Below are 22,682 nucleotides of genomic sequence, written 5' to 3' on the forward strand. Positions count from 1 at the left end.
ACTTGAAAAGTGTCATACAGATCAATAAGTGGAAGAACACTCAACTGAAAAATGATTTAATGATCTGAACAGTCAGGTCCTAGAGAAAAAGCCATTGTCATTACCACTTTTCCTCCACAGCTGTTCCTCTACTGGTGGCAGCTGAGACTTCCCAAGCACTCATGATATTGCCAGGGCCTTATTGAGTATTTCACTCACATTTTCTCATTCGAACCTCAGAACAGCCCTATGAAGTAGATATTTTGACATTCCCATTTTGCAGATATGAAAGCAAAGTCAATGAGGTGAGGTGACTGGCGTTACATCCCTGATACTACCAGCAGCAGTTAGCAGGTTGGCTGTGTGACACCAAACCAGCTGGCCGCAGGGCCCTGCCTCAAATTGTTCGACTTATTTATAGTTAGAGAAATGCACAGAGAAGTGGGACACTGTTCCTTATTACCTGATTGGCACAGACTTAAAAATTTGATGTGTATGCTGTGTTGAGGAGAGGGAAAACAGGTGTTTTCGTATGCATGTTGGGCTGTACGGAGGCACATCAGCTCTTGGAGGGCAGTTTGGAGACTCTGAATTTTAAGGGCACTTACTCTTTGAACTCAGGAAGTACGTGTCAGGAACTCACCTGCAGAGATCTCAGCAAAAGATGTGTATTGAATTAGAGTTCTAATAGCAAACCTAGAAGGCCCATCAAAAGGTTAACGGCTAACTAAATAATGATCTCTCCAAACAGCACCTGTAAACAGTAACTCCATGCCTGGGGCTGGTGTGGGAAGCGCTCCTACATACCACGTAAAGCGTGAAAGGCCAGGCTTGAACACTCATGTGCACACAGGCTGGTCTACATCAGCTTTTCCTGGAAGCATATGCAAAACTCTTCTAGCGAGCTGGGCATGGTGGTGCAGGCCTGTAATCCCAGCACTCTTGGAGACTGAAGCAGGAAGATCACAAATTTGAGCCTGGTCTGCACAACTTAGAAGCTTAGTGAGACTCTGTCTCAAAGTGAAAAAGGGCTGGGGGTATAGTTCAGTGGAAAGGCCCTGGGATCAATCTCCAGTACAAAAGAAAGAAAAAACAACAAAACCCAGAAAATTTCCTCTAACAATAGATACATTGGAGAGGTGGGTAGAAGACAGAAGAAGGGATATTACTTAGTAGACTATGCCTTTTTGTGCTTTAGAAAAATATACAGGGGGGCTGGGGATTTAGCTCAGTGGTTCTGCCGCCTGCCTTGCAAGCGCAAGGACCGGACTTTGATCCCCGGTACCAAAAGAAAAAAAAAAAGAAAAAAGAAAGAATGATCCTGGACAGTATTTTCGCTGCCTGCTGCGCAAGTGCAAGGACCCGAGTTCGATCCCTGGTACCAAAAAAAAAAAACCATACAGGGCCGGGGATGCAGCTCAGTGGCGCCATGCCTGCCTGGCAAGCACAAGGTCCTGAGTTCGATCCCCAGTACTGCAAAAATATAAAAATTTAAAAATATGGGCCGGGGATTTAGCTCAGTGGTTCTGCTGCCTGCCCCGCAAGCGCAAGGACCCAAGTTTGATCCCCGGTACCAAAAAAAAAAATTTTTTTAATAAATAAATATATAAAAAATTAAAAATAAATAAATATAAATAAATAAATTTAAAAAATAAAAAATATGCATTGTACTTGCAGTTTTTAGTAAGCAAATACAGTTTTTAAATTTTTATTTTAAAAATGTTGAGGGGCCAAGCATAGTGGCACACACCTGTAATCCCAATACAATGGGAGGCTGAGGCAGGAAAATTACAAGTTCAAGCCCAGTCTAGGCAACTTAGTTAATTACATTGTTTTGAGACCCTGTCTTAAAATAAAAATAAAATGAAAAGGACTTTGGATATGGCTCACTTGATTTCAATTTCCAATACCAAAAAAATTTTTCTTTTTGTTTTGCTTTTCTTAATTTCTTAGAGACCCTAACAGTCAATTTTTATGTATTCAAGGCACTCTCAATTCAAATTCTAGCAGGATTTTTTTTTTTTTTTTACTGAAGTTGAACCCAGGACCTTCACACTGAGCTATATCCCTAAACCTTTTTTATATTTTGAGACAGGGACTTGCTAAGTCACTAAGTTGGCCAGGAAGCTTGAACATGGGCTCCTCCTACCTCAAAGTCCCCACGTACTAGGATTACTGTATAGGATTACTATATAGACCTCTACCATCTTGCCTGACTCCAGCAGGCTTTTTTGTACAAGTCTATAAATTGATTCTAAATTTTTTATGAAAATGAAAAAAGCTATAATAGCTAGGTGATGGTGCATAAACCACCTGATTTAAAGACTTACTGTGAAGCTACAGTCAAGAGAATATTGCTGGGTGGTGTGGTGTACAGCTGTAATCCCGGCACTTTGGGAAGGAGAATCCCCCAAGTTGAAGCCCAGCTTGGGCAATTTAGTGACTTAGACCCTGTCTCACAATAAAAAAGGCCTGGGAGCCAGGCACAGTGGCACTTACCTGTAATCCCAGCCTGGTGGGAGACTGAGGGATCTCAAGTTCAAGTCCTACCTGGGCAATTTAGTGAGACTTTGTCTTTAAATGAAAAATAAAAAGACCTGGGGATGTAGCTCAGTGGTAGAGGACCTCTGGGTTCAATCCCTAGTGCCACCAATATTTTGTGTGTGTGTGTGTGTGTGTGTGTCTGTGTGTGTGAAGGATTAAGCCCAGGGCCATACACATGCCAAGTGCAGACACAACCACTGCTTCCCCAGCTGCAAATACATCTTGAAATTGTAGTGACTGGGCTGGGGATGTGGCTCAGTGGTGGGGTGCATGCCCTGGGTTTGATCCCCAGCACCACTGAAAAAAAAGGGCAATGATTATATTGCTCACAATAAAGAAAAGGGCTTGACACAGCACAGAACCCAAGCCTGGCCATTCCCTGACTCAGCAGGTGACCATCAGGAACTCCCTGCCAGGGATGATCTCCACATGGCAGAAACAACATCTGAGTAGGAGAATGGATTATTATAATAGCTGACAGATGCCCAGTGATGACTCAGTGTTGTTTTGTTTCTATGGACCAACACAAAGCAGCAGCCTGTGGACTGGCAGATACTAGACATACCTAGGCCATTTCTTGTCCGTATGTGGAGTGGAGCTATGTGGGGCTGGTCCTGAAAGTTATAGATTACAAAGACTTTTGATTTGTTAGATAAGAAGAACCTTGAAATGCAGAATGACCTGATAGTGGGGATCTGTAATTCAAGAAAGAAGAGGTATAAAGAATTGCAAAGGCTGATTTCCATCCATGGTTAGCACCCTGTAATCATATCTCCTTTCTTTTTTTCTTTTTTGGTACCGGGGATCGAACTCAGGACCTTGTGCTTGTGAGGCAGGCCTGGCACCACTGAGCTAAATTCCCGGCCCTCATATCTCCTTTCTTGTGTGCTGGTGTTCAAATTCAAGATTCCTGGGTGAGCCTGATGCTCCAGGCCTGTAATCCCAGCACTCTGGGAGACTGAGCCAGGAGGATTACAAGTTCGGGCCTAGCCTGGACAACTTGGCATATTCCCAAGACTCTGTCTCAGAATTTAAAAAAAACTTTAAGAAGGGCTTGTGATGTAGTCATGGTGAAGGCCCTGGGTTCAGTTCCCAGTACTATCAGAAAACAAAAGCAAAAACAAAAATCAGTATTCCTAAAAGTGCCTTATAGAGTTTATGAACTCTGAATTCTTAAACTTCAATAATATAAGAAGTAACTGAAACACTCTAATCTTTTTAATAATAAACATAGCACTTTACTTTCAGATTCCAATTTTTGACATAGGTTAATTTACCTCACAATGATAGTTTTTTATTTGTTATAGGGTATCAAATATGGGTGTATTTTATATAGAATTTTTAATGCAATTATCCCAAAGTTTAATAAATATGCTTTTTAAAATGACAGCTTTGCAGAGCCGAGGATTTAGCTCAGTGGTTCCATTGCCTGCCTTGCAAGTGCAAGGTCCTGAGTTCGATCCCCAGTACCAATAAATAAATAAATAAATAAATAAATAAAATAATAGCTTTGTGGAGATATAATTCATATACCATATAACTCACCCATTGAAGTATATAGTTCAGTGGTTTTTAATGTGTTCATAGAATTATACAACCATCATCACAATAAATTTTACATTTTCAACACCCTCCCCCAAACCCATGCCCCATATATATATAGTATGTATTTCAGCTCGCATAAACAAAAGAGAAAAAAGAAATAGGCACAACCTATGTTATAGACAAAGGGTAAATATAATAAAAAGCTAGTTTAATAAAAATTGGCCATTCGATTTCAGGACAGAGTACATATACTCTCTGGGTTATGGGCCCAGCATGCTTCCGCTGCACCACTCTGCTTCTTCAGAGTACATACACTCTCAAAAGGAAATGCAACTAGTAACCAGAAGTTACAGAAAAAATTTCTTCCTATTTAGTAGTAAAAGGCTTGAAAATCAAAATAAATGAATAGATACAATTTTTGCTCATCATTTTAATTGCTGAGAACGGGGGTGGGGGTGGGGTTGCTACAAAAAAATAGAGAATTTCCTTTGGAGATAGAGTAAGTTGTGGCTTAGAAAAGCAGGAGCATGATCAGAATGTATTGCCTGTGCTAAGAGTTTCCATAGCTGCGTAGTCTGGCGGACAGTTTCAGAGCCCAGTCAAAGCGCTGCTAGAGGAAACGTCCTTGGGTGCCCAGAGGGAAGTATGAGGGACAGCTCAGGAGCAGCCACAGCAGGTGAGGGAAGAGCTGGACAGCTGGAGAATGTCAAGGCAGGGAGCCTCCGCTTTGAACAGCTGCCCCATGCTGCACACCCAGGTTAGGGGCGTGTTGGGAGGACTGGAAGTGCACCAAAGACGAGTGATGGAGGAGACAGGGCCAGACTCTCCTTCGTGTGGTAAAATGCAAATGGATCGCTGCTCTTTGGCTGAACCTCTGCCCTCCACAGGTGACCCAGCCCTCGGCATGAGCCGCTGGATGTTCCACCAGAAGGCCCTGCAGGAGTACCTGCTCATGTGCTGCCAGTGCCCTGCGGGGGGCCTTCTGGACAAGCCCGGCAAGTGAGTGCTGCTCTCGGGAGCGAAGGGTGACAGGGAGGGCTGGATACCTTGGAGGCCGCTCAGTTCTAGTGTTGCACAGGAAGAGCAACTCAGTGAAGAGTGTCCCCTCCGAGTCCCAGTGGTCCTGCTCCTCCAGCTGCCCACCCTGTCCCCGCCTCACATTCTCCTCTTCCCCAGACAGCAGAATGGATTGCTCAGCTGATGTCTTTCTTTATCTCCCCGCTTTTTGTTAGGCCAAACTAATTTAATTAGAACAAGGTGGGAGCTGGGGGTGTAGCTCAGTGGTAGAGCACTTGCCCAGCATGCACAAGGCCCTGGGTTCAGTCCCTAGTAACACACACACACACACACACACACACACACACACACACACTCTCCTAGCTGCTGTCAGCATCAGGGGAAGACCAGCCCAGCCATTTATCAGGAAGAATGTGGCTCACTACTGGACATTTTGGTCTTTGTCTAGAGAAGTGTGTTAATTAGCATTAGCAGAGAGCTGTTTCCAGAGACAGCTGGAAAGACCAACTCTAAAGGTACAATTCCCATGGCTGGGGCACTGCTCGGTGGTACAGTGTTTGCCTTGCATGTGCAAGGCTCTGGATTTGATCCTCAGCACCACCAAAGGAAAGGCCAAATGAAGTCCTGCTGTGGGCCGGGGGTGGAGGATGGGCTTCAAGACCCACTGCTGGGCAAGGCCGCACCTGCTCTGGCTGAGCAGAGGACAAGGTGGGATGTGCAGTCCCTGCACAGGGTCTGGATTCATGGAGTCACATTTTGGGGTGTGAGGGAAGCAGGGGCCACCCACTCAGAGCTGCCTGTCCTTCAGGTCACGCGACTTCTACCACACCTGCTACTGCCTGAGTGGCCTGTCCATCGCCCAGCACTTCGGCAGTGGAGCCATGCTGCATGACGTGGTGGTGGGGGTGCCCGAGAATGCTCTGGTAAGGCGGGGTAAGGCTCAGCACCCCTCCCTGGTGTCCCCTAGGACAGAGGGTAGAGAGAGCAGAACAGCCACTGTCCTGCAGAACTGGCTGTGTGGGAGCGCTGGGAAGCTCGGGGTCCTTGGCCTCATCTGGCTTTGCAGCCTCTAGTGAGGCTGTGACCTTGGAGGAAGTGCACTCTGGGAAACCCGAGTCCCAGGCAGTCCGACGCATGTCTGAGATTTTCTGCCTTTGTTCCAGAGTCAGGGCCCCACTAACGTCTTACTCAGACAGCCTGTGAACCCCAGCAGGTGGTCTCAGCTTAGAAGTGTCTGTTCATAGAAGGATAGGCCCAGAAGCCCTGCTTGCACTCCCCGCAACTTGCCACATGTTGGTTTATTGTGTGCTTGTTTGCTTTCCTCAAAAGACGTCAGGCCGGGGCTTAGGGCGTCACTCAGTGGTAGAGCTCTTGCCTAGCGTGCCCAAAGCAAGGTCCTGGGTTCCATCCCCAGCACTGCAAAGGAAAATCAGATGTGGTGGTGCAGCACTCGGGAGGCTGAGGCAGGAGAATTGCCACAAGTTTGAGGCCAGCCTGGCTACATAATGAGTTCAAGGCCAGCCTGCATTGCATAGCAAGATCCTGTCTGAAAAAAAAAGATGTCAGAGCCAAGCCTGGTGGTGCAAATGTGTAATGCCAGCACTCTGGGAGGCTGAGGCAGGAAGATCACAAGTTCAAGCCCAACCTGGGCAGTTTAGCCACTTAGACCCATGTCAAAATGAAAAACTAAAAGGGCTGGGGATGTAGCTCAGTGCAAAGGCCCTGAGTTCAATCCCCAGTATTGAAAAATAAAAAAGATGTCCACTCCATGAGCGTAGGATGTTCCCCACTGTAGGCCACCCCACAACAGCTTGGCAGGGGATGCTCAGCCTGTGCAAGAACCCAGGACAGGCGCCCCGTGGAGACGGTCACCGTGGTCACATGCAGGCCTGTGCAGGTGGTCGTTAGCATGTGTGGCGAAGGCCTGCTTCCTTCTTCACAGGTGGAGACACTGAAAACTGCCTGTTCAGGAGGCTGCCTTCTTTTCTCGTCTGTGTCTTTTTAATCTTCCCTGTTCATTCAAACAGCAGAAACACAATGGCTGACAGATCGCATTCTAATTTCTTCAGATTATAGGAACAACCATTCAGCTTTTTTTGCTCTCCCTTCTTTTCCCTGTTGACCTCTATGCAACCCTCTGCCATTCTTTTCCCTCCCTCCTTCCCTGAGAAGACCCTGTCCTAAATTGGACCTCAATCACATCAGACATTTCTGTATTCTTATTACATGTGTGTTACCCATAAACAGCACATATGTAGTTTTTTTTATTGCTTTCAAATTTCTTTGTTTTTTGTTTTTTTGGTACCAGGGATGAAACTCGGGTCCTTGCACTTGCGAGGCAGGGGCAGAACCACTGAGCTAAATCCCTGGCCCTTGCTTTCACACTTTTTATAAGAGTATCTGTATTAGTCTGTACTACTAGAGAAACAGATTTAATGCAAGATGTACAGATATATAAGAAGTTACAAATTGGCTTACAGTGGCTGCCCACAGAGTCACTGTGGTGTGGAAGAGTGCAGAAGGGCTGTCTGGGGCTGGGCATGTAGCTCAGTGGCACCGTGCCTGCCTGGCAAGTGCAAGGTCCTGAGTTCGATCCCTGGTACCACAAAAAAAAAAAAAAAAAAGAAAGAAAAGGAGAAGGAGAAGGAGGTGGAGGTCTGTAGGAGTTCATTGTAGGGTCTCACATGAGTCCGTATCAGGTCAGGAGGACGAAGGGTCTGCACTGGAATCCTGGAGATGATGTCCAATGTGAAGGTGAAGACTAGAGCTCTTCCAAAGAAACAGAAACAAGCCCTCCTTCTTCATTTCCCTTTCATACAGTTTTTAGCCCATTGGTTGCTGTCACTCACACCCAGTAAATCCCCTCAGCCACCCCCAGAACTATGCTGATCCAATTTAGTAGGGCATTTCTTACTCAGGTTGACACAGTCAGTTAACTATCACTGTACATATCTATTCTACCAGGCTTTCTGCATTGCTTTCTCCACTCACTATTATATTTTTGAGGTTCACCCATGTTCACATGCACTACTCTAGGCTCTTCATTTCAAGTGCTCTAACATCCCCTCGTATAAATGCGCTCTGGTTTGCCTCCCTGTTCTGCCGTGTCAGCAGTTCGGTCGTTTCCGTTTGCTGTAGTGTGGAAGTATTGCGGAGCGCACTCTGATGTTTCCTTGGGCTCACACTTCAGTGCTCGGAGCGGACCTGCTGGGTCGGCGAGGTCCTCACAGCACCTTCACTACGCAGCGCCAGCTCATCCCAGCAAGTGCTCTTCACACTGGAGGCATCAGCAGGACGTTTCACTCCTCGATCTGCTCTGTATTTTCTCCATTTTCCTTTTTCTTCCCCTCCTAGTGGGGATCAAACATAGGGCCTTCTCACTGAGCTACGTCTCCAGCCCTTTCTCTATTTTGAGAAAGGGTCTTCCTAAATTGCCCAGACCACCCTGCCGTGCTTTTCTTTTGACTTTTCCTGATTGCTAGTCAATTTGAGCATCTTTACAAATGTTTGTTGGCCATTTGTGTTATCTGCTATGAATTGCCTACCAGAAATCCCCACATCTTTTGCTTGTTTTCTTACCCATTTGTATTTTCTTTTTTTCCAATTTATAATTTCAGCTGTTTTCCCTGTCTTGTTTATGTGTGGGAGTTCTCTCTGTGTGTTTTTTTTTAAGCAAAACATTTATTGGTACATTTTAGATATACATGATGATAACATTCATCATAGGGAATTTATGCCTGTACATCTCGCTTCTTTTTTCCCATATGCCCTGTCAACCCCTCTTCCCCTCCTTATATACAAAAGCTTTATTTCCTTTTTTCCTTCTATTTTCTCTTTTTTTCTTGTCCCTTCTTTCCTTTTCCCCTCCCCCTCCCTTGTTTCCCTTCCCATTTGAACATGTTCTTCCTGCTTCCCAATATCAATCCCCCATTATGCTCCTTATTTACCCTTTGGTTTTTTCACACAAAAGAATGTGATATTTACAATTGTGCATCTGATTTATTTCACTTAAGAATTTGGTCTCGAGGTGCATCCATTTTCCTACAAATGACTCAAGTTTATCCTTCTTTATGGCAGAGTAGTCTCCATTATATATAAATACCACATTTTCTTTATCCATTCATCTGTTGATGGGCATCTGGGCTGCTATAAACAGAGGTGTGCATATATCACTGTGGTATGATGCTTTTAATTCTTTTGGGAAGATACCAAGTAGGGGAATAGCAGGGTCAAATGGAACCTCTAGTTTTAGTGTTATGAGGAATCTCCACACTGATTTCCACAGTGCTTGCACCAGTCTACACTCCTATCAGCAGTGGAGAAGGGTTCCTTTTTCCCCCGCATCCCTGCCAGTATTTGTTATTGGTTGATTTTTTCTATGACAGCCATTCTTTCTGGAGTGAGATGGAGTCTCAGTGTTTTAATTTGCATTTCTCCAGTGATCAGTGATGTTGAGCATTTTTTTATATTTATTTGCTGTTTGTACTTCTTCATCCAAGAAATGTCAGTTTATTTCAGATGTTCATTTTTGGGCCGGGGATTTAGCTCAGTGGTTCTGCCGCCTGCCTTGCAAGCGTAAGGACCCAAGTTTGATCCCTGATACCAAAAAAAAAAAAAAAAGTATGTATTGTCCAGATGTCCATTTTTGTATTGGGTCTTTCAATCTGAGGGGTCCAATTTTTTGAGTTCTTTATTTATTCTAGATGTTAGTCCTTTGAGGAATAGCTGCTAAAATTTTTTTCCCATTCTGTAGATTGTCTATTCACTGTTGGGGGTTTTTTAATTTTGTTTTTTGGGTTATTTTGGTTGTTTTGCTGTGCAAAAGCTTTTTTTTTAAATTTGGTATGATTAAAGTTGTTGACTCTTTGTAATATTTTCTGTACAATCAAGGTTTTCTTCATAAAATCTTAGCATATTCCTATGTCTTTAAGAGTTTTACCTAGTCTGTCTTCCAGCAGATTTAGTGTTTCAGTTTTAATATTTAGATCTTTGATCCACTTGGGTTTTAGTTTAGTGCATGGCAAGAGATATTGTTCTAGGTTTAATCTTTGGCATGTGGAAAGCCAGTTTTTCTGGCACCATTTATTATCTTTCTTCCAGTGAAGGTGTTTGGCTCCTTTGTCAAAGATAAGGTGGCTGAGTGTGTCTGGAGTTGTTTCTACATCTTCTAATCTGTTCCATTGATCCTCAGGTCTGTTTTGGTTTTTTTTTTGACCATGTCCATGCTGTTTTTATCATAGTAGCTTTTTATATCTGCTTTAGAGTCCCTAAGCATGTCTTTCATTCTGGTCACCATCTCTGTAGTTAGCTGAGAAATTATTTCTGCTTTGAATTTTTCTAGAGCCTTGTTCACCTACTTTGTTACTTGTGCTGTTACCATTTCAGAGAGTCCAGGTGGATGGCTTTCATATTGTTCCACCTCATTCCTGCCTGGGTTTGCCTTTGGTGAGCTGAATTTCTCTTTTTTTTTTTTTTAGTTTAATTCCTGGGTTGATGCTTGTAGATTGCTCATAGCAAGTAGCTTTATTCCCAGTATTCAGAACCCTTAGGAAATAACTTCCTCTCAGAGGTGTCTTCCAGGTGTAGTTGGCTTTTGAGTCTGTTACAAGATCCTTCCTCTTCAATTTATTAGGGATGAGAAGTTTCTGCCTATTTGGCCCAGTGCCCAGTTCTTTGGCCTATAGTATTTCTTAAGACCCTTAGGCAAACTGAGTCTTGGTATACCAGGAAGAACAACTGATTAGCACAATTATGTCACCTTGGCTAAAGTAGTACAGTCAGCAGTAACAATAGCATCAAACACAGCCTAGAAAATGACAACTGTGGTAACTATTATTTTGCCACCTTTACCCATCTGAACTAGATGTGTGGTTATATAATAAAATCTAGAATGAACTAGAAAATTGTATACTATAAATAAGCCCTCACTATGGTGATTTTACCCTAAAGGGAGAAGATTTAGAAGGGGTTGGTGGTGGTGGTGGTGGGGGAGAATAGAGAAATAAAAGATAAGTTTAGAAGAAAGGCTGGAAAACAAAGGAAGATCATAGAAACTTTGGTAAACTGGTGACGAAGACAGGAGGAAAATAAATAAAAACAAGAACAGAACAGAACAACCACAATCAAAAAAACTAGAAACTATCCACATTCATGTAAAAACAAGATCAAGAAAGAACAAAACAGAACAAAAACAAAAGTCAGAAGCGAAGAAAAGAAAAGAAAAAAGGGGAGAAAAAGAAAAGAAAAAAAAAAAACAAAACACATCCAATTCAAAGTGTGTCTCTGCCATCATTGGTAGACAACATGGGCAGACAGAGTCAAGATCTGAGGTGTTTAATCCTAGCAAGCCAACTGTTGATTTATGGTGGAGTTGTAGATAATCCTACCAAGCCTGGACCTTTAGTTCCACTGCAGTTCAGGCTGGTTTCTGGCTCTGAGGTTGGGATGGACTTCACTGAGTCTGCCACAATCTGTGTGCCTCCTGCCAGCTTGAATTCCACTCCCTGACCTCCTGCCGATGTGAACTTGGCACCTTCACTGCAACACTGGGAGCCACTAGATGGAGTTTGCCTGGAGCTGTTCTGGGCTCCAAGCTCAGTTGGCCCCTAGGGACATTCCTGGGTGTTGTCTGAACCTGAATAACCCACCAGCCACTGCAGTCTGCTGCCTCCACTGCTCCATTTGCTAGTACCTTTCTCCATGGAGGCCTCTGGGGTCACCAATAGACACTACATCTGCAGGTCCAACCCAACCTTCCCACGCTCTGAGTCCAGACTCTGAGACAAAGTGCCACCTACCACCTCCCTCTTTTTCATTGAAGTCTCTACCCATGGACTTCATTCTCACTTCAGAGCTTTCCTGGGTCCCGGGGACCCACCTCCTTCCTTCTCCTCCTCACGCTGCTGTATTCCAATGTCTGGAAGTCAAATCCTGGAAAGATTCTTTCTCTGGTGCTCACCACTCCTCCATCTTCCCAAAAGTTCAGTCTATCACAGTAGCTTTGTAGTATAATATCAAGTCAAGAATTGCTGCTCCCTCCCTTGCCTTTGTTGCCCAAAATTGCTTTTGCTATTCTAGGTCTCTTCTGGTTCTAAATGAATTTTAGGATTATTTTCTTTAGTTCTGTGAGGTATGCTATTAGTATTTTGATCAGGATTGCATTAAATTTGTATAACAGTTTTGGAAGTAAGGCCATTTTCACTATATTGGTTCTGACTATCCCAAAACAGAGGGTATCTTTCCATTTTCTGATATTCTCTTTTATCTCCTTTTTCAGAGAACTGTAGTTTTCAATGTATACGTCTTTCACTTTCTTCCTTTTTTTTTTTTTTAAAGCATGGGAACGGTTTTATTAGGCAGAAATTCCAAAATATACACTCAAAGAAGCAGAAAGGGCCAGGGATTTAGCTCAGTGGTTTCGCTGCCTGCTGTGCAAGTGCAAGGACCCGAGTTCGATCCCCAGTACCAAAAAAAAAAAAAAAAAAGGGCCGGGGATTTAGCTCCGTGGTTCTGCTGCCTATCTCAGAGAAACAGAATACAGAACCCCCAAAAGAGAGAATTGCTTATTTTCTGGAACAGGGAATATTTATGCTTCCCTTTATAGGGTGTAAGTCCCAGGAAAAGAAAGCCTACCCCTGCCCAGAAAGGTATTAGCCCATTCTACAGGTATGGGCCCAGGTTTTTTTTTAAATAGATAATTTTAAACATTCTTTGGAGTCTCTCAACCCATTCTTTTATCTTAGGATCAGGTTTCTGCTCTTTACTTTCTCAAGTCAATTTATACACTTGCAGTATTCCTGAGGAATTTGGGGTGTAATGGGTCTAGGAAATTTAACTAAGAGAATGCTGGTGTGGATCACCTTTGGAAATTTTTTGTAATTAATTTTATTGATACATTTTTGGTATACAATATAATGACATTCATCATTGGAAATTTGTACCTTTACATAATCTCTCTTGGTTCTTATTTTTTCCCCATTCCCCTACCCTCCCTTCAACCCCTCCATCCCTCCCTATTTACAAAGACTTTGTTTCCATTTTTTCATTTTCTCATACTAATTCCATTCCCTTCTGTCCTTTCCCCTACCCCTCCCACTTCCCCTTTGCCCCTTTTCTTCTTGTTTCACATTATCTTTTTTTTTTTTTGAGTCACATTATCTATTACACCTTTTAGTCCTTATTTACACTTTCAGTTTCTCACACTAGAGAAACTATTCAGTATTTACACACGTGTCCTATTTATTTCACTTAAATGTACTACATGCATCCATTTAGCTATAAATGTCTCTAAGTTCTCATTTTTTATGGCTGAGTAGTACTCCATTTTATTTTTAAAAACTCACATTTTCTTTATCCAGTCTCCAGTTGATGGGCAATTGGGGTGTTTCCAAGTTTTAGCTATTACAAACTGTGCTACAATGAACATGGGTGCACATATATCACTGTGGTATGATTCTTTTAATTCTTTTGGGAACATACCCAGCAGGTGAATAGCTGGGTCAAATGGGACTTCCAGCCACCCCCAGCACCGAGGAGAAGCCTTCCGGGCCAGGACACCTCTGCCCCCAGCACCAAGGAGGTGAGCCACAAGAGCACCAGCAGCACACACACACACACACACACACACACACACACACACCCTGTTGAAATGAAAAGACAGGTAAACAAGTCTCAAAACCAGACTTCCAGATCACCTAAAGCAACTCCAAAGGGAAATGAGATGGAACAATCTGAGACTCAACCACCTGGACTCCCTGAACTGGCAACAAAAGAGGATCTGGAAAAAATGAAATCAGAAATAATTTCTCAGATAAGAGCAGTGATTGTGCCTATAGTACAAGACATGATTAATAAATCTAGAGAAGACACAGATAAAAAAAATAGAGGAGCTGAGGAACATGATGGAATCCCAACATAGGAAACAAATGGAATCCATAAAACAGATGCAAACAGGTTTCCAGGAGATTAAAAACTCTATTGAAAGTTTACGCAGCAGAATGAGCCAATGTGAGGACAGAATATCAGATATAGAAGATGAGAGTGCAAATAGTGACCAAGAAAAGAAAAATTTCTTTAAAATAGTAAGGGACCATGAGAAATCAATGCAGCAGCTGCTAGACGATGCAAAGAAGAATAACAAAAGACTGATCAGAGTTAATAAAGAAACAGGAGAGAGTGCAGATGACATAAAACTGTTCACAGAAGTCATGGCAGAAAACTTTCCACGTAGAGGAAAAGAACTTGACATTCAGACAAGTAAGGCATATAGGACTCCAACTAGTCTTGATAAAAAAATATCTGGACATAGGCATATAATAGTTAAGATTCCAGAAATCCAACAGAAGAACAAAATTCTACAAGCAGTTAGAGAAAAGAAACAAATCACATGCAAAGGAAATCCCATCAGAATCTCAGCAGACTTCCCAACACAAACCCTCAAGGCAAGAAGAGCTTGGAGTGACATATTCCAAGCCCTAAAGGAAAACAGCCTGCAACCCAGATTGATGTACCCTGCAAAACTATCTTTCAAAATTGATGGAGAAATAAGATACTTTCATGACAAAGAGCAACTTAGGAACTTCATGAATACCAAACCAGCACTCCAAAAAATTTTAGACAATATCCTAGGAAAAGACAGTGAGGATCACAAACTCAGGAAGCCCAGCAGAATGAATCTATCAGGCACGACAAATCAAATGCAAAGGGGGAGAATCCAACAAAAAGAAAAAGTCATGACAATGTAAGTCAATATGTATCAGTTACAACCATCAATGTTAATGATCTCAATTCATCAATCAAAAGAAATAGCCTGGAAGAATGGGTCAAGAAGCAAGATCCAACAATATGCTGCATACAAGAAACACATTTAATTCAAAAAGAAACTCATAGAATGAAAGTTAAAGGATGGAAAACAATACTCCATGCAACAGGAACCCCCCCAAAAAGTAGGAGTAGCTATCCTCTTTGCACATCAAGTGGATTTCAAACCAACACTGATTAAGAGAAACAAAGAAGGACACTACATCCTTGTAAAGGGAACAATCCAAGAGGAAGAGATGACAATCATAAATATATATGCACCAAACACTAGTGTACCCAACTATATAAAACAAATATGGACATGAAAAATCAAATAAGCACTAATACAATAGTAGTGGGGGACCTCAATACCCCACTGTCACAGATAGATCAACAAAACAAAAAATAAGCAACAAAATACTAGAACTCAAACTCTTCAACAAATGAACTTAACAGATGTTTACAGAATGTTCCACTCCATAAAACTCAAATACACATTCTTTTCAGCTGCACATGGGTCGTTCTCCAAAATAGACCACATACTCGCTCATAAAACATGTTTACGTAAGTGCAAAGGAATTGAAGTTATTCCCTGTATATCATCAGACCATGGTGTGGTGAAATTGGAGATCAAAAGCAAAAGAAACCTCAAGAATTTCATAAACACATGGAAATTGAACAACACACTACTGAATAACCAATGAGTCACAGAGGAGATTAAAGAAGAAATCAGACAGTTCCTACAATTAAATGACAATGACAATACAACATATTGGAATCTATGGGACACAATGAAAGCAGTCTTACGAGGGAAATTCATAGCAGCGAATACTCATATTAGGAAAACAGAATGAGCCCAATTAAACAACCTGATGCTGAACCTCAAACTTCTAGAAAGAGAAGAGCAGGACAAACCCAAAGCTCATACAAGGGAGGAAATTATAAAGATCAGAGGATAAATCAATGCAATGGAGACTAAGAGAACGATACAAAAAATCAATAAAGCCAAGAGTTTGTTCTCCGAAAGAATAAACAAAATTGACAAACCCTTAGCCAACCTTATCAGAAAAAAGGAAAGAAAAGGCCCAAATCCATGCAATTAGGAATGAAAAGGATGAAATTACAACGAACCGAGCAGAAATCCAGAGGATCATCAGTATCTACTTCAAGAACCTATACGCCAATAAGGTGGAAAACACAGAAGAAATGGACAGATTCCTAGATACATATGAATTACCAAAGGTGAACGAAGAAGATCTAAAAATTCTAAACAACCCAATATCAATCAATGAAATTGAAAACATAATTAAAAACTTACCAACTAAGAAAAGCCCAGGTCCTGATGGCTTCATTGCTGAATTCTACAAGACATTTAGAGAGGAACTACTGCCACTACTGTTTAAACTCTTCAATGAAATTGAAAGGGAAGCAATACTCCCAAATTCATTCCTGAAAGCAAGCATCACTTTGATCCCCAAAGCAGAGAAAGACCCAACCGAAAAAGAGAACTATAGGCCAATCTCACTAATGAAAATAGATGCAAAAATCCTTAATAAGATACTGGCAAATAGAATGTAGAAGATCATCAAGAAGATCATACAACCTGACCCAGTGGGATTCATCCCAGGGATGCAGGGATGGTTCAACATATGCAAATCAATCAATGTAATACACTCTATCAATAGAGCCAAGGACAAAAACCACATGAGCATCTCAATAGATGCAGAAAAAGCACTTGACAAAATCCAGCACACATTTATGATAAAAACCCTACAAAAATTGGAATAAACAGATTTCTACCTCAATCTGATAAAAGCTGTCTATGAAAAACCAACAGCCAATATCATGCTAAATGGTCAAAAACTGAAATCCTTCACACTGAAATCAGGAACAAAACAAGGATGTCCACTATCACCAGTCCTCTTCAATATAGTTTTGGTAACATTAGCCACAGCAATTAGACAAGAGAAAGAAATAAAAGGAATCAAGATAGGAAATGAGGAAGTCAAATTGTCATTATTTGCAGATGGCATGATACTCTATATAGAAGACCCCAAGAACGCCACCAGAAGTCTTCTAGATTTAATAACCTAATTCAGTAAAGTAGCTGGATACAAGGTCAACACACAAAAATTAATAGCTTTCCTCTACATGAACAACAGAGTCAGTGAGAGAGAAATAGGGCAAACAATTCCTTTTACAATAGCATCCAAAAAAACTGAAATACTTACGAGTCAGCCTAACAAAAGAAATCAAAAACCTCTTCTCTGAAAACTATAGCACTCTAAAAAGAGAGATTGAAGATGATATCAGAAAATGAAAGACATCCCTTGCTCTTGGGTAGGAAGAATCAACATAGTGAAAATGGCCACATTTCTAAAACTGTTACATAGATTCAGTGCAATCCCAATTGAAATCTCAGCAGTATACTTCATGGACCTTGAGAAAACAATCCAAAAATTCATTTGGAACAAGAAGAGACCTAGAATAGCAAAAGCAATTCTAGGCAACAGAGACATGGCAGGGGGTATCACAATCCCCAACTGAAACTATACTACAAAGCTATTATGATTTAAAAAAAAAAACAACAGCATGGTACTGGCAAAGAAACAGAGCAGAGGACCAGTGGAACAGATTAGAAGATGCTGAAACAACTCCAGCCACACTCAGCCACCTCATCTTCGACAAGGGAGCCAAATACCCTCACTGGAGGAGAGATAGCCTCTTTAATAAATGGTGCTGAAAAAAATTGCGTTTCAACTTGCCAAAGATTAAAACTAGACCTATATCTCTCACCGTGCACTAAACTAAAATTGAAATGGATTAAAGATCTAAATATTAAAACAGAAATGCTCAGCTGGCTGGAACAGAAGTTAGGTAGAACTCTTGAAGACATTGGTGTAGGAAAAGATTTTATAAACAAAACCTCAGTTTCCTGTGAACTAGCACAAACAATCAACAAGTGGGATCTCTTCTTATTAAAAAGCTTCTGCACAGCAAGAGAAACCACCAGCAGTGTGAAGAGACAACCCACAGTGTGGGAAAAATATTTTCATCTGCTGTTCCTTAGACAAAGGTCTACTATCTCGAATCTATAAAGAACTTAAAAAAATCAGACCTCCCAAATTTAAAGACCCAATCCAAAAATGAGCATCTGAAATGAACAGACATTTCTCAGACAAAGAAGTAGAAATAGCAAATAAACATATGAAAAAATGTTCAACATCACTGGTCATTCGAGAGATGCAAATGAAAACAACACGGAGATTTCACCTCACCCCAGAAAGAATGGCTGCTATCATGAAATTAACCAATAACAAATGCTGGTGGAGCTATGGGGAAAGAGGAACCCTGCTCCACTGCTGGTGGGAGTGTAGACTGGTGCAAAATAGTGGAAATCACCATGGAGATACTTCAAAGGTCTTGTTTTTTTTTAGTACCGGGGATCGAACTCAGGTCCTTGCGCTTGCGCAGCAGGTGGCGAAACCACTGAGCTAAATCCCTGGCCTCTCAAAGGTCTTTCACTTTCTTTGCTAGATTGATTCCTTTTCTTGATTTCATTTTTCTTGATGCTATTGTGAAAGGTGTTGTTTCTATAATTTCTCTGCCCGTGAGTTTATTATTTGTGTACAAGAATACTATTGATTTTTTTTTTTTTTAGACAGGGTTTCACTGTGTAGTCCAGGCTGGCTTCAAACTCCAGGCAATCCTCCCACCTCAGCCTGCCCAATGCTGAGATTACAGGCCTGCACCACCATACCTGGTTTGAGAATGCTCTTGATTTTTGAGTATTGAGTTTGTATCCTGCTATGCTGCCAAATTTGGTTATTTATTCTAGGAGTGTTTTGGTGGAGTTTGGGGGATCTTTTATGTAGACTATCATGTCAACAGCAAATAATGATAATTAAACATCTTCCTTTCCTATCCATATTTCTTTTATTTCTTTTTCTTAAGTGCTCTGGCTAATATTTCCAGAACTGTATTGAACAGGAGTGATAACAATGGGCATCCTTGTCTTTTGCCTGATTTTAGAGTGAAAACTTTCAGTTTTTGACCATTTAGTATGATGTTGGCTGTTGATTTGTCATAGATGGCTTTTATCTGATTGAGATAAAGACCTTCCATTCCAATTTTCTTTTCTTTTCTTTTTTTTTTTGGTACCAGGGATTGAACTCAGGTCCTTGCGCTTGCGCAGCAGGCGGCGAAACCACTGAGCTAAATCCCTGGCCCCCAATTTTCAGTAGAGATTTTATTGTGAATGGATATTGGACTTTGTCAAATGCTTTTTGTGTGTCTATCGAAGATCATGTGGTTTTTGTTCTTGGTTCTCTAATGTGGTGTATTATTTATTGATTTGTGCATGCTGAATCATCCCTGCATCCCTGGGATAAATCCTACTTGGTCATGATGTATAATCTTCTTGACGATTTGCTGTATTCTGTTTGCCAGTATCTTGTTTGGGATTTTTGCATCTATGTTCATTAAGGAAATTAGCCTGTAGTTCTCCTTTTTGGTTGTATTCGTCTCTGTTTTTATTATCAGGTTAATGCTTGCTTCTAGGAATGAGTTTGGGAGTGTTGCTTCCCTTTCAATTTCATTAAAGAGTTTGAGAAGTAGTGCCATTAGATCTTCTTTAAAGTTCTTTTAGAATGCAGCAGTGAATCTGTCAGGGCCTGGGCTTTTCTTTGTTGGCAGGTTTTTAATTATATCTTCAATTTCAATGACTCATACTGAGTTATTTAGAATTTTTGTATCTTCTTGATTCAGCTTTGGTAATTCATATGCATCTAGGAATCTATTCATTTCTTCTGTGTTTTCTATCTTCTTAGAATACAGGTTCTTTTTTTTTTTTGCTACTGGGGATCGAACTCAGCACCTTGCTTTTATGAGGCAGGCGTGGTGCCACTGAGCTAAATTCCTGGCCTGAATACAGGTTCTTGAGGTAGGTATTGATGATCTTCTGGATTTCTGTAGGATCTGTTGTGATTTTACCCTTTTGATTCCTAATTGCATGGATTTGAGCCTTTTCTTTCCTTTTTTTGATAAGGTTGGCTAAGGACTTGTGTATTTTAATTAATCTTTCAAAGAACCACCTCTTCATTTCCTTGATTCTTTGTATTGTTTTCTTAGTCTCCATTGCATTAATTTCTGGTCTGATCTTTATAATTTCCACTTTGGGTTCAATTTGCTTTTTTTTCTAGAAGCTTGAAGTTGAACACTAGGTTATTTAGTTGAGCTTGCTCTGTTTTTCTGATGTGGGAATTCACTGCCATAAATTTCCCTTACCAGACTTTAGTTGCATGCCACAAGTTCTAGTATGTCATATTAGTATTATGGTTTAGTTGTAGAAACTGTCTAATTTCTTCTTTAATTTTATCTGTGACCTATTTGTTGTTCAGGAGAGTGTTATTAAATTTCCATATGTTTATGTAGCTTTTGTGGTTTCTTTTGCCATTGATTTTCAATTTCATTCCTCTATAATCTGATAATATGCATCAGATAATTTCCTTTCCTTTGCATTTACTTAAGCATGTTCTATGAGCTAGTATGTAGTCTATTTTGGAGAAAGTCCCTTGTGTTGCTGAGAAGAATGTACATTCTGTTGTGTGGCATGCTCTGATAGTTCTTTGTTTGTTTGTTTGTTCTTGTCTAATTAACTTATTTGTGACAGTGGGGTATTGAGGTCCCCCATTACAATTGTATTGGTGCTTATCTGATTTTTCATATCCATAAATGTTCCTTTTATATAATTGGGTGTGCCGGTATTTAGTGTATGTATGTATGTATGTATGTGTGTGTATATATATATATATATATTTTTTTTTTTTTTTTGGTACCAGGGATCGAACTCAGGTCCTTGTGCTTGAAAGGCAGGCAGCGGAACCACTGAGCTAAATCCCTGGCCTCTAGTACATATATATTGATGATTGTTATCTCTTCCTCTTAGATTGTTTCCTTAACAAGTATGTAGTGACCTTCTTCATCTCTTCTGATCAGTCTTGGCTTGAAATCCACTTTGCTTGCAAATAAAATAGCTACCTGTGTTTTTTTTCAGGTTCCTGTCTCATGGAATATTGTTTTCCATCCTTTGACTTTCAGTCTGTGAATTTCTTTTTGAGTTAAATGTGTTTCTTGTGTGCAGCATATTGTTGGATCTCATTTCTTGATCCATTCTGCCAATCTGTTTCCTTCGATTGGTGAATTGAGACCATATTCATTGATGGTTATAACTGATACGTATTGAGTTATCCTTGTCATATTATTTTCCTGTGGTTGATTCCCTTTCTTTCCCTTCTGTTTAATTACTTGTCTTCCCTGGTGGATTTGTTCTATTGGGATTCTTGGAATTGTTGTCCTTTTCTAGAATATTCTTCCAAACTTTTAGGACTGCTGGTTTGGTGGTCATGAATTTCTTCAGGTGTTCTTTATCATGGAAGTATCTTATTTTTCCATCAATTTTGAAAGAAAAGTTTGTGGGGTACATCAGTCTGGATTGGAGGTTCTTTGTTTTTAAGAGCTTGAAATACTTCACCCCAACCTTTCCTTGGGTTTGTGTTGAGAAGTGTGCTGTGATTCTAATATGTTTTTCTTTATAGATGATTTCTTTTGTCTAACAGCTTTTAATATTCTATTCTTGTGTTGAATTTCTGGAATCTTGACTTTTATATGCCTTCGTGTAGTTTTTTTCTGATCATGATTATTAGAGTTGTGTATGCCTCATTTATCTGTATCTCATGTTCTTTTTCCCTGCTTGGAAAGTTTTCTGCTATTACTTTTGTGAACAAGTTTTTTATGCCCTTAGGATTTCTACTTGAGTCTTTTATGGAATCCAGTTCTTTTCTCTCTTGGGCATTCATGGTTTCCATGTCTTTCCTAAGGTCCTCTATTTTTTTAATTGGTATCTACTCTAGGTTCACTAGTCATTTTCTTCATTATGATTGTCATCTCTTTAATTATCTATTCTGTTTTTGTCAAGAGACTTACTGATCTGTTTTGTTGCTTCTGCTGCCAGCATTTCATAAAATTCAGCTGGAATTTTTTCATTTTTTCTTCCTCAATGCCCCCTTGATTTGCCTTGGGCAAGTTGGGGATTATGGGTTGCATGTTGCTTCCATATTTTTTTTCCATTAAAAAAAGTTTTTTTCTTCAGTGAGGCTTATAGATTGATTATGGTAGGTAGCTTTATTACTAGCAATGAGACCTCTTTAGGAAATGCCTATTTTTCATAGATGTTTTCTAAGTATTGATGGCTTTTGGCTTTTGAGACTGTCCCAGGCAGAATCCTGCCTCTTCAGTTTATTAGGGATGAAAGGTTGCTGCCTATTTTGTCCAGCACCCAGTTCATTGGTACTAGACTATGGTATTGTTTATGATCCCAGACAATCTAGGTATTAGCATACAAGGAAGATCAGTTGATCACAACAACTATGTCACCTTGGCTAAAGTAGTATAATCAGTAATAACAATAGCATTAAGCACAGACTAGAAAATGACAAACTGTAATAAATAATAATTTGCCATCTTTAACCATATATACAAGATTTATAGTTATATATCAAGATCCAAGACAAATCAGAAAATTATGTACAGTATATATCCACTCAATAGAGCAGTTTTACCCTAAGAGGAGAAAATTTAAAAGGGATAAGAGGAAAAAATAGAGATAGAAAAAGAGAAAGAGATTAGAAGGCTAAAAGATAAAGGAAGATTACCCAAGCTTTGGGAAACTGGTAACAAACACAGGAGGGAAAGAAAGAAGGAAAAAACAAAAACAAGAAAACAAAAAAATCTAAATACAG

The 22,682-nt window shown here is 40.6% G+C and overlaps 1 protein-coding gene across 3 annotated transcripts in view; it reads left to right on the top strand.

Annotated features, from left to right (window-relative positions):
* The window catches only part of Fntb (farnesyltransferase, CAAX box, subunit beta), an 86,609-nt gene that overhangs the window by 61,143 nt on the left and 2,784 nt on the right, over positions 1–22,682 (top strand). For 2 of the 3 annotated variants that reach the window (XM_004837401.3, XM_004837402.3), the window contains 2 exons: positions 4,956–5,067; positions 5,894–6,008. The exons of the other annotated variant lie outside the window; for it this stretch is intronic. In XM_004837401.3, coding sequence (XP_004837458.2) covers positions 4,956–5,067; positions 5,894–6,008 — 227 coding nt within the window. The remainder of the gene's footprint in view (positions 1–4,955; positions 5,068–5,893; positions 6,009–22,682) is intronic. 3 annotated transcript variants of the gene reach the window in all.

This window comes from Heterocephalus glaber, unplaced genomic scaffold (genome assembly GCF_053883595.1).
Source record: "Heterocephalus glaber isolate CG9 unplaced genomic scaffold, H.glaber_assembly_v1.0 deba00001608, whole genome shotgun sequence".
Classification (NCBI taxonomy): domain Eukaryota; kingdom Metazoa; phylum Chordata; class Mammalia; order Rodentia; family Bathyergidae; genus Heterocephalus; species Heterocephalus glaber.